General features: G+C 37.4%; 1 protein-coding gene across 2 annotated transcripts in view; it reads left to right on the top strand.

Annotated features, from left to right (window-relative positions):
- Positions 1-366: 366 nt before the first annotated feature.
- Positions 367-12719, top strand: part of LOC112144981 (RNA-binding motif, single-stranded-interacting protein 2) — a gene marked incomplete at its 3' end in the record, with an annotated part of 44010 nt that continues 31657 nt past the window's right edge. The window contains 1 exon segment of one of the 2 annotated variants that reach the window (XM_024269923.2): positions 367-632. In XM_024269923.2, coding sequence (XP_024125691.1) covers positions 561-632 — 72 coding nt within the window. In that variant the 5' untranslated portion in view covers positions 367-560. 2 annotated transcript variants of the gene reach the window in all.

Below are 12719 nucleotides of genomic sequence, written 5' to 3' on the forward strand. Positions count from 1 at the left end.
ACTTAAATATTTAGTTTGGAAAATAAATATTTAGATTATATATGAATATTTAATGTGCAAGCTAAATATGTAATTTCAGAAAATTAAATATTTCGTTTGTAAGTTAAATATATAATTTCATAAAATTAATATTTAGCTTAAAATGAAATATTTAGCTTGCTAACTAAATATTTAGTTAGTAAATTTAACGTTTATAAATACATTAGTAAAAGGGTGAAAATATGCATTTGAAAAAAAAAATGAACTGTATTTTTTCCCCCTAAAACATGCTAAATATCCAAAAAACATTGATGTCAAATTTTTACTCTGCAGATTTTCACATGGCGCCCCATATAAACAATATATACGAAGAAGAAGAATAAACATTTTTTTGCCAAATTCTTTGTAGTAAGGTTAGGGGGGCCCCGCGCGAGCCCCGGGCCCCCGTCCCGCAGCAGCAGCAGTAGCAGCAGCACCACTCGCAGTCAAGCAGCGGGACTCCAGGCTCTCACTTCCCCAGCTGCTGACGTCAGCTGGCAGCCTGGGCTGAGCTCGCTGCTCCGGACATAGCGCCGAGGAAAATGCTGCTCTCCGTACCGCCAAGGGCAGGAGTCAACCCCTACAACGGCTTCAACAGCAGAAACAGCAAAAAGGTGAGCGTTTCGCGCGGGTTTCCGCCGCTTTCCTGCCGCTTTCGCCCGCAGGGCAGCCCTCCCGCCCGCGTCCGCGCAGCGCTCGGTGACAGGGAGCTGCAGTGTCCTTGAGAAGCTAAACGGGGGGAATTTGGGGCTGAAACTTGGCGGAGTGGACGGCGGCCCCCGCCGGTGGGTCAAGGTGTGCGTGTGTGTGAGGGGGGGACCTTCCACCTCCCGGCCCCGCCGCGCTCGGACGTCCGCTGTTTTATTTGGAAGTAGCCGTGAGCGCGCGCGCAAGCGGGGGCTGCCACATTTAGGATGTCGCGGCGGCTGTGCTCACTCATTTGAAAAAGTCAATGCCGGAGAAGAACTTTTTTTTTTCTGGGGAAGTGTTGGGGAAAGCGGCCGGGATGTGTTTGTGGAAGTGGGGGTAGGGAGAGGCAGGATGGAGGAACATGTTACCGAATGATTTCCGCCCCCTCCGCCGGACTCACACACGCGCGTATTTACTGTTAAATCTGCTCTTCATTGTCTCTCATCTGACTCGTAACTTCGCAAAGTTTTTTTTCTTCATTCAGTTTCCCAGCTGAAAGCGGAACACGCCCCACCCCTCCAAAAATCCCACCAGACCACGATGACTTCTCTCCCTTCCCAGAATTATGAATGCGCGTCCAGAACAGCCTTCATGGCGCTTTCTATACATCCTGAGAGCGAAAGAGCGGCTCGTCTGCACAGCACCCGGGTTTAGTCAGCTAAGCTCAGGAAAAATGCTGTTTTCAACATGTTCTTGTGGCATTTTTCCTGATGATAATATATATATTTTTCAGGAATAGACAAAAAAAAAAATGCCAGTTTGAAAAGGATCATATTTGTGACGTAGAAAATACACACTAGGTCGTGTAGGTGGGTCATATTAATTACATTTCCATAACACATATGCACAAAACTTTATCGAAATTCAGTTTTTATTAACTAATAAATAAAATAACTCACGCAGTAATTAATTAAAAAACACAGGGGCGGATAGCTGTGTTTCCATGACAACTTTATTGAAAAATAAAGAATTATGTTGAAACAAAACACAATTTTGCGATTACACTGTTTCCAAAAACTCATAATTATGTAAATAATCACAAACTATCTCATTCCAAATCACGAGCAATACTTTGATTTACAGCAGATTGATACATTCACGTTTCTACCACACCACTAGCGCTAATCCTCATCCATCAAAGGAGACGTCGGCGTCTTATTCAGGACACGGAGCAAGCTCCTTACATGTGGGAGTTGCCTGCGGATGAACTGATTTTGGGAAATCGTTGTTGGTGATTTTGCAGAGGAGCTATGGATCCAACAGTTCCACATCACACGCTCAACTTTTGATGAGTCGTGATGTTGAGGGACTTTATGTGGCGCCCCCTGTGCAATCCGGTTGTTGGTCATGTGACTCATTTAGTTCAAAAAAGGTGTTTCCATTGCAGTTTTACAAAAGTTGTCGATTTTGTTATGTCTCAAAACCACCCCCTCCAATCAAAACAACTTTTTTTCTGAGTGTTTCTTAAATTGTTGTCTTTCCATTAGGCAAATTCATTATTGCACATTCAATTTGTGCCATTTCATAGTCAATTGAAACACATCTATTGACTGTGGACCCATTAACTGTGTCATTTTTGGACCTCTGTTGGTTCTAGGTCCATAGAAAAAAAGAATGAGACCGGTTAGGGCGGAGCTACTGTAAAAACCTGTTGTTTGGTGGATGAAAGTAGCTGTATTTCTCTTCGCTGCCTGCAATCTTCTCTCAAACAACATTAAATGCTTTGCATCCAAGCGGAAAAAAAATGAACTGCTGGATGACATCCATTGGCGTTGTTGTTAGTTTCACTTTTGCTGTAGTCAGACTACTATGACGCAAACCTATGCAGTCGGTCTACATCCCGTATGTGCTGTGATGGTCAAATTTTAAGGTGGAATCTCGTGGACCATTCTAAACCAGACCGGACGGTACAGCTCAGTGAAAACAAGCCGTAAGAGAACTGGAATGAGCGATCCGATACATTAACAGTCAATATCCCAAAGACTTTTATTGTGAAATAAACCGTTACTACTCAGTCATTATATCTGTCAGACTAACCATTCTTGCTCTGATGCCTTTTTCTTAACATGTTCTTGCTAATTCTATTTTTTTCACGCTATTTTTTATTTTATTACAAGTTATTCAAGTTATAAACTGACCAGTCAGTGGACTTTAAACACATTTACTCCTGATTGGTGACAATAGTTGCCATAGAAACGACTCAGACTGACTCGGGCCAATCACTGTCACCTGGCTCCAACATGGCAACATCCGTATTGCGGAAAAATGGCGACTAAATTGGCTTCATTTGGCTTTTGGCCCAAAGTAAGGCATTTTTATGGTTGACGTCACACTCATTCAGTCCAGTTCTCTTACACAGTTATTCGTGGGGAACAAGCTCCCTGCTCCTCTCCATTCCGATGCATCCACACGAAGACGCCTAGATCCAAGTGCGTCTTGGTTTTTCCTCGTCTGAGCTGGAATGTGGCTCACAACTGCACAGCTGGATGGCTCCAATACTGCTTACAATTTTGTTGCAGCGGTAATGTTGGGGTTGTGAGGGGCTGTAAGCTAGCGGGAGAGTATGTAAACAAATAGATGTCAGTAGGGCCTACTCCACCTTAACAGTCTCATCTGTAACTCAGAGGTGAATTTCCAGTGCAGCTCTGCAGAAACTAGGTCCTAGAAAACGACACATTTTTTTTGATTTTGGCTAAAAATGAACATCAGAGTTAAATGACTACTGAGAACGCTTTTAAAATAGATCCAAAGATGACTGGAATGGGACTTTAATCATATAGATTCTCTGTATTTTTAGCCTGTCCTTGAGTTTTGTGTTTCCGTTTGGTCATGCATATCATGTGTCTTCTGGCTTTGGACCATAATTGAATTATACATGGCTTATTGTTATTTTGCATGCAGTGGATCCACCGTCTGTGTCTGTCTGCTGTCACTGTAAAAGCATGAACTGTGAAGAATCAGCATGTCTCTTCCTCACATGTTTGTTTAAGCAAAATACCTTGGAAAAGGTTTGCCTCCAAATACATTTCTGTACATTTTGATAAAGTCTCTGTAGATTTTGCTCACTTATACGTTTTGATGCATGAGCTTTTAGGATGAGATACTGTGAGGAGACCCTAAAACCCCTCAAAGGACATTATTTCTGGATCACAAGGGTCTAATAAAACAGCATTCACAGCCCTTTAAAAGTCTGTGAATGCTGTTTGTTTGTTACTATGCTGGGATGTAACCTCTAAATCACTGTTTCTCAATTTTTTCATATTTTTCATGCACAGAAAATGAAAATTTCTTCACAATCAAGTGTAGAATTTTTTTAAAAAGAGCCACATTTAAGGAATGATTATGCATTAAAAAAATATAAGAATGATTGATGGCTATTAAACAATTGAAAAATGAAAGAAATAAAATAAACGTATAAATATTTTGTCAGTAAATATGGTAAAAATGTGCACAAAAATCAAAGATAGTAACTGCAAAAACAATTTCTAAGCTATTTAGATAAAAAGATAAAACCATACAAAATTAGTTAATTATTATTATATATTTTGCAAATAAAATAAATAATGAGATTGATTATTACAATGTTTGAACACAAACCTCCTCATGCTATCGTACATTAGGAGAAAATATTAGTTTTTTAGCACTCTCAACTCTTTACCTTAAGATTTTTACAAATATTTTTAAAGATATTTCATGAATCTTGAGGAATAGCCATTAAATACCTCCAGTGGTGTTCATATATGCCACTGCCGGCACTAATCCTAAACAACCATTCCCCCCCCAAAAAAAATGTCACAAAGGCACAAACTGACTTCATTTGATTCTGATTTTTTAGATCCTTCTTGTTATATATCATTTACATAAATCCTTATTCTTCAAAATGTTAAGGAAATAGACTCAGAATCTGATTTGTTTTTATTTTGCAGCAACAAAATTTGAACAATTCCTCCTTAAGGAGGTGCTTTTAAAAATATGCATTTATACAGAAAGACATACAATGTATGCATTTAAGGAACAATGCAATTTTCAAAATGACAACCCTTAGCGCTTCTTTATGTGAATGCCAGTCAACTGGAATGCAGTCCAACAAGCAAACACTGTAATAAGAGCTGGTACCAGTCCACGGTTCCTGCAGCTGTTGGTGTGCAACTCAACACAAAGTTCACACAACTTCCACTTAGGTTGCATTTTTCTTGGCTTTGTTTTCTTTACTTCTCCATCAAGTTACTATGCATTTGTGGAAATTGTTACCAGATTTCACTACTGTTAACCAGAAATACTCATGGAATTAAGGTCATTTATAAAATGATCTATGTTGTTTTTATGCATAATTGCAGTTTTTCACAAGTGGATTTTCTTACATTTTGTATAGTTTAATTGGACTTTAAAAAGGTTTTTAAGGTTTGGCTTATACATTCATTAATTACCACTGAATTAATGTTTACTTAAGTAATCAATACCAATGTATCAAATCAGCTTTTCTGTAAAGTAATTTCCCTTTTTTTAGGAAAATTACTGCTTTTTGTTGGTTTTTAATAAAATAAATAATTATTTTATTCATGAAATTTGCACTTTTTTGTCTATTTTTTATATGAAAATTTGTTTTTCTGAATCAATATTTGTTTTTAAATTTGAAAAATAAATCCACATTTACACTAGCATTATCAAATAATGAGTTTGTGCATTTAAATTAAATTGATTCAGCACTTTTTTTTAGCCCCAAAAGTATTTTTTTTGTTTTAATATAACATATTTGGCCCAATTAATAAATACTTTTTTCTATCTATTAATAATAGGTTTATATAAGTCTTCTCTTAAAGGGACAGTATGGATAAAAAGGCACAGAATGACTGCCATAAAAGGAGATTAACTTGTTGAAAAAGTTCCTGCAGTTTTCTTTAGGTCTTCCCATGACTCCTCATTTGAAGCAGCTGTAGTTCACAGAGTTCAACATTTCATCCTCCCACCTCAACATCCTTCTCATCCCTTTTGTCTCATGAATTCTGTCTGAGCTGCACAAGTAAAAGTCTGAACGGCAAACCAGCCCGTCGTGCGCTTCCAGAAAAGTGCTCCTCACGATTGCAAGGCGGCTGCACAGATTGAAAAGGCGTTAAGTTTCTGTTTTGCTTAAAGCCAGCTGCTCCTCCCCTGTCTCAGCATCTCATTTCCTCCCTCAAATAAATAGAATTAATGTTCTCAAATTAAATTTGGTTGGTTTCCGTGTGAAGCTTCCTGGATGGAAAAATAACAGGAGGCGGCTCGCTGCTTCTTAAGGTACAGGGGAATTCAGTCGCGGCTTCGTGCACTCTGGTTTTTGTAGTTTTTGTTCTGAATTTATCAATCTAAGATTTGACATTGCGGATTACTTTGCATGGATTTACAGAGCTACATTTAAATTATGCTACAGGGAAGATAATAACTTATGATTCACCCACTTTTATCTACGCCAACCTTCCGGTGTTCCAATGTCTACCGCCTTTTTTCACAGCTTTCTTTTCCTTCTTAGTCACATCATTTACTACCTTCATGTGAGAGAAAACCTGTTTTACATAAAGCACTCAGGTCTGAGATTGGCTGCTTTTAATAGATTCGGCTTTTACACAAAAAGTTTATTCATTAAAAGGGCAGGCTTGTATGATGAATTAAAGAAAATTTAAAATTAAATAGTGCCAGTTTTAGGACTTTGTTTCTAGTTATAGTCAGTTTCATAAATGCCCTTTACTAGTAAATAAAAACTATTTCAATAACTGGAGGAGGAAAAGTCACAACTATTACTGTTAGCCCACAAACAAACCCGATGTGGTTGACGTGTTGAAGGGCTTATATAATGCATAATCAACTTTTTTGAGCTTTTAAGTGTATTAACATTTTAATTCTTTACCCAAATAACACCAAAGCGATATTTTGATTTATTCATGCATCTCTGAGCCTTCTGCACTCTGTGCACCAGCCCCTCCCAATCCACAAAAATAACTGGGTTCTCACTTTGTGACATCACAAAGTGGGGGACAGCCCCTTCCAGGAAGAGGCCATGCTGCCACCACCGCCCCCAGGCTAACACAAACACGCAGCTTCTCCATGGAGCTAATGGTAATTGGCAAACCACTTTCATTTTATATGCACAATATTCACAGATGAAATGGGCGGCAATGGGAGTGAAAGGCGGAGCCTAAGAGATCGAGTGGCCTTAGCTAAAAAAAAAAAACAACTAATATTTCATAAATAAGATCAACTTCATTCAAGATTCAAGATCAACTAAATAATAGTTAGTGTTTCAAAGGTAATATATTATCACATATATGGATATATGTTACTCTGATAGGCTTAAGAATAGCATGAAATTGGTCCTTTAAATGATTTTTAGGCTAGTGCTCCTACACTCATATGAAATACAGGTTCAAGATTTAAATTTGTATTTACCATGATGAACACACAAAGTATTCACAACTTGCAGGCAAACTATATAAATATATAATTATAATGCAGTTATAAAATCTGTATTTAGAATTTGCCATAAAGATTAGATCAACAAATATCTAATTTATTATCAAATTAATGTACAGTGAGACCACTGTCCATTTTAATAATTAACTGTTTTAATATGAGGCAATTTAGTCACAAATATGGAAAAGAAAGGAACATTGACACAGAAAGTGAGCTGAAGTGAGTTTTTTGGGTGGACTAATTATTTCTATATCCACAGTATTTGAAAGAAATTACTGTCCTGAGCCAGCAGGAATGGAAACAGCTCAGAGAGAAAGAGTCATAAATCCTGTATTAGGATTTCTGTGGAATCCCATCTACCAGCATCAGTCATGGTATATGTGGTCGGTTCTAACAGCACAAGGTCGCGACTGTTGTTTAAAGACTCATACTAATTAAAATGTTTTTCTTTGAATGTTTTTAGCACGTTCTTGTGAAATTTTTCTGATGATGGAGGAAAAATATAAAGAAAATTAAGCTTATTTCTGAGTATTTCTTTATTCAAATCGCTATGAATCAGGAGTAGATGAATGCATATTTGGGAAAATTCCGATGCATCCACTTGTAGACGACTAGATCCATGTACGTCTTAGATTTCCTTGTCTGAGCTGGAATCTGGCCTAAAACTGTACAGCTGCATAGGTTCAGTATTGCTCCCATTTTCGTTGCACGGATGATATTAGGCTGCTAGTGTAAACAGAGAGCTCTCATTTAGTTGTGACGGGAAGAGGAGCGGGGTTGCTCCGCACCAATAGTCCCCCCCATAAATCAGAGGGGAATTTCTAGTCAACTCCTGCAGAAACCATGTCTTAGAAAACAACAGGTTTTTGGACTTAGGCTAAAAACGGCGTAATCATGATTAAAAGACCACAGGGAACACTTTGAAAATAGATCAAAAGATGATCAGAGTGGGACTTTAAGGCATTCTGGAATAAACAGCAAGAGAAGAATCTTCAGAGCATCTATGCCAAGTATCCTAAATCTGTGCCTTTCCTGTTTGTTACTCAGTGTTTTTCTCTATATTTAATGAGTTCAGAGATTATGGAGACACATCCACCCTACTGATACACACTTATGAGAGTAACACCAGATAGCTGTGGTGAAGTCATTTAGATTGTGGCTCTTAGTGGTTAAAATATAGTTCTTCTTACTTGAGTTTCAGAAAACTTGTGATGAAAGAATTTATACTGATCTCTGATTTGCATCATCCTAACAAAACCAACGATAAAAGCTGTCAGTAACTCTGCTCTTTTGCTTTAGCAAAGCAAATATGGAAAGAATTTAATCCTTGGTCTGTTTCTTTATGCTCTTTAGGAACATTTATGAATCAGAAACAACAGGATTTTTTACAATAATCTCTGGATTTTTTTATTCCAAATGTCTGATCAATACCTTGATGCTGTTTAAAATGTAGATGTATTTACCATTTTTCTTCCCGCATTGGTGCTAATGTTCATTTTTGTCTGATTCAAGTGTAAAGTCCTATTAGCTCAGTTATTATCAATACATTTGTTTTGTCTCAAATGACATAATATCTTCTTTGAATAAACCCCGGAGATGAGAAGAAATTGAGTAAATCTATATTTTTTGATTCTATATGAAAAAAGCTAATTGTCATCTCACAGTTTAGATTATGCATCAAAATAAATAATGTAGATGTGTCAAATTTCTAATAAAAATGGTTTAAAACTAAAGCAAAAATAGACAGAAAATAATCAAAGAAAAGACATTCGTGTCTTGAGTTGCAGTCGGAGTCTGAGAGGAGCATCTGTGTTGGTTGGCTGTTCTTTGGCGAGGGGAAAAGCTGTTTGTGAGTCTGGTGGTGCGTTCCTCTATTGATCTGAAGCGCCGTCCAGAGGGCAGCAGATCAAACAGGGAAAAAAAATGCGAGGGGCATCGCATCTATCGTCCGTCATATGGTTCAGCCATATGAAAGCTATTTCCAGCTATAAAAGCTGTTTTGTTTTGGTTCTAGTTCTAGTTTGAGATTGTTCTCTGTAATGAATCATGAATGTTTTGGCTGAAGTGCTGATTAAATAAATGGTGTTATATTTTAATGTGACAAATGCGTTCTTATAACAGCCATACAGAACGGTTTGTATAGGTCGTAGACAGTTTGCTTTTCCTTGTCTATTCTATTGTATTCTACTCTATTCTATAGCAGCAGTGAAAAAGTCCAGCTGTTCTGTCGCAGGGTCTGTATTCTTGCAAAGCTCTGGAGTACAGTTACCTTTGTCCCTGTGGCTGTGTGCCAGGTATATGTTTATCTGTCTCCTAATTCACTGTCTGATGTTTTGGCTTGAAGTACTTTTTTCTGAAGCCAGCCAAACTGAAAAGGTAGAAACGGAGACCCAATCCTTGGAGAATGCACAGCTGTTAGAAACCCGACGCCGGACGCTCATTGTGTCTCACATTTTGTTCGATCTCTCACTGAGCTTTGAGCTCATGTTCTTCTGCTTTCAAAGCCGGGCTTTTGTCATCTGATTTGCAGGGAGAGATGTGCATGCAAAGACAGTTCGGACAGAAACGTTTTCAAGGTTAATGGATGCCAGAAGTGTTGCTCTGTTCTATCACTTTTTTCCTTCTAGTGAATAAAAATCAGCTTTCATAATGAAATAAATACAAATAAACATGTTTCAGGGTTCCTGTGGGGTCTTGAAAAGTCTTAAAAGCATTTAATTTTATGATTTTGGAAACAATACCTTAAAAAGTCTTGAATTTTGATATCTGAACCTTAAAAATTGTTCTGTTGAAACTTCTTCATTTCACATTTCATGTCAAAAATGACATTTTCCAACCAAAAATATTTTGATCAAATGATGTGAATAAATATTGGGAAAACTCGTTGTAATGCCTAATAAGTAAAAGAAGAGCTCTAAAGCATCATGACACAGATCAAAAACAATATTAGAAGCCACAGTTTTGATCTTAAAATGGGAATAAATGATTAAAATGGGAAATATGGAATTAAATTGGAAAAAACTGGTCTTAATTTATTGCACGCATGGTGTAAAAATGTTCTTAAAAAGTCTTAAATTAAACTTGAAGAAATTTTTAGGAACTCTGTGTCTAAAAATCACATACTATGGAGTAAAATGAGAAATAAAAGAACCAACAAAAGATATGTTCAAGTATGATTATGTCAAATTTACATCAGTATCTATTCATGGAATAACATGCAGGTACTGCGTGACGACCTAAATGCAAGTTTTTCAGCAAATTTGGCAAGTGGCCTTGCAGCGGTATTTGTAATCGGGAGGTGGCAGTCACATTTTTAAATGCTACGCAGGAAACACATTCTCACTTCCAATTCGTAATATATATGGACATAGGTATAGGGCCCCCTCCACGTCATTTTTTGACATTTTGGGTGACCCCAACTTGTCGTTTTGTCGTGCTGGCTATTCCCAATAAATCAGGGGTCCTTTACCCATGGGGCGCGGACCGCTTGGTACCGGGCCACAGACAGGGACTAAATGCATATGCTAAACGCTAATCAAGGGACTCGTTCCCTAACCCTAACCCAGTAAAAGTTCTGCATCTGGCACGACGTCCCGAGGGTTGGGGACTTGTGATTTAATAGGAACAGCCAGTACGTCCAAAAAACGATGAGTTAGGGACACCTGAAATATCAAAAATTTACACAGGGGGGGCCTGAGCCATACGTCCAAATATGTCGACTTGGGAGTGAGAATGTGTAGGTGCAGTGGCGTCAAAGGTTTTAAGAAAAAAGTTCAAATTTACAGCAACTGGTACGATTTTTCTCCAAAGCTGACATCGGGCAATGGCTACCCAGGCACATTTGGAGGTTGTGTGGTGGCAGTCCAGTTACAGGTGGGAGCCAGAATCACTGGCCGACAGTGTGTGTTATTTGTGTGTGTGTTTTTTTGTTTGTTTTTTGTTTTTAAGACATCAAAAGGGTTATACATTTGTTATAAACACCGGTTTTCTTTTAGCGGTTGTTTCCTCAAACAGCCGGGGGAATCAGGTTTTTTTCGTCTTAAACTTTTAAATTTTTCTTATACAGATTAATAGATTAGTATTCTTTTCTTTCTTTCTTTATTCATTTTTTTTAGCTACGCTTGGCAGAGCAACTTATATATGGTTTTCTTCTTCTTGATTAGATCTTTTTTGCTCTTGCAACTTAGACTCCTGTGCAACTTATACGATAAATGTCTCTAGACGGTGGCTGTCCATATCAAGTCCTGACTGCCTGGTTGCTCAGGGGTATAAAAAGTGGGCCATTCTGCACGCCTGAGGGGCGACGTCTACATTCATGACCACACCAACAATTAAAAAAAAAATAAAAAAATCATGCAGCAGAGTGAAATCTTGAAGCTTCTGCCTATGCCTCCCCATCACGGGGTGGCAGTTGTATTTCGTAGCATTAGGCGTTTTTGCTTAATTCATTGTAGTCACTATTTCTCTGTCTTCTGATCTGCAGGTCAGGAAAAAATCCAACTTTTTGCTTGATTTTTTTTAAAGGTTTCTGACCAATTTAGTAATTTAACCAAAGAGGTGGCTAGAGATACATTTCAAAACTTGGAATACTGTTACTGGAGGATTCTGGCTGAGGAAGCACATCTTGTTTTAGTCTTCCTGGCAATCAGCTGATGCTGCAAATAAAAAGTAGAGCTGCCCATTCTTCTGTTAAAATGGTTTATTTGATATATTCACACTGTTGCAGTTTAAAGATCACGACATTTAAAAAAGTAATACAAACAGCATTACATTTTAGAAAACAAACCAAAATGTAAAAACCAAAAACAAAATAAACATTTTGTAAATTTAACGTTATTTCCAAAAAACAAAACTGAGTGTTAGAAAAACGAAACACAATGACAAATGGTAAAAGACAGTTATTGGATGATGATATCTAGTCTTACTTCAAGTCAAATAACTTTCAGTTGAAATTATGAAAAAACAGCATCATCCAAACAGCGATGTCCCATAGTACCTACCTTTTCCAGTTTCTGTAAAAAAGATAATGACATTTCAGAGAGCCACATTTATTTACAGAAATCAAAATAAAATGTTCAGAGAAGAAACACAATAAAGAAAAAAAAAAAAACGGGAAAAGGCTTGAAGCAATACTGGATATCACCATCCAATCAGTCATCTTTTTCTAATTTTGTTTCAATTTCTAACATTTTATGTTGTTTACTGAAAATGACTTTTCTTTTCCAAAATGTTTCTTTTTTTACATTTTGGTTTTTGTTTTGTTTTCTAAAATGTAATGCAATTTTTTAAAATAATTGTTTCGCTTTTTCTAGTTGTCAAAAATGTTTTTGCTGATGTGATTTGCACTTCAGGGCCACCATACTGTTAAAAAAAGTAATAAAGTAGAACTCAACATTTGTGAGGCTGTACTTAGACACAGATTACTGGAGTAACTATTGAGCCTTTGATGGTCAGAACAACCTCCAGTTTGATGGTTGGTTCATCTTAGGGCTGGGCGATATGACGATAAAAAACCGTGTACGATATCCAAAGCTGACGATAGGTCATTTTTAAGATATCGTTATATC

This window comes from Oryzias melastigma, linkage group LG5, assembly GCF_002922805.2.
Source record: "Oryzias melastigma strain HK-1 linkage group LG5, ASM292280v2, whole genome shotgun sequence".
NCBI classification, from domain to species: domain Eukaryota; kingdom Metazoa; phylum Chordata; class Actinopteri; order Beloniformes; family Adrianichthyidae; genus Oryzias; species Oryzias melastigma.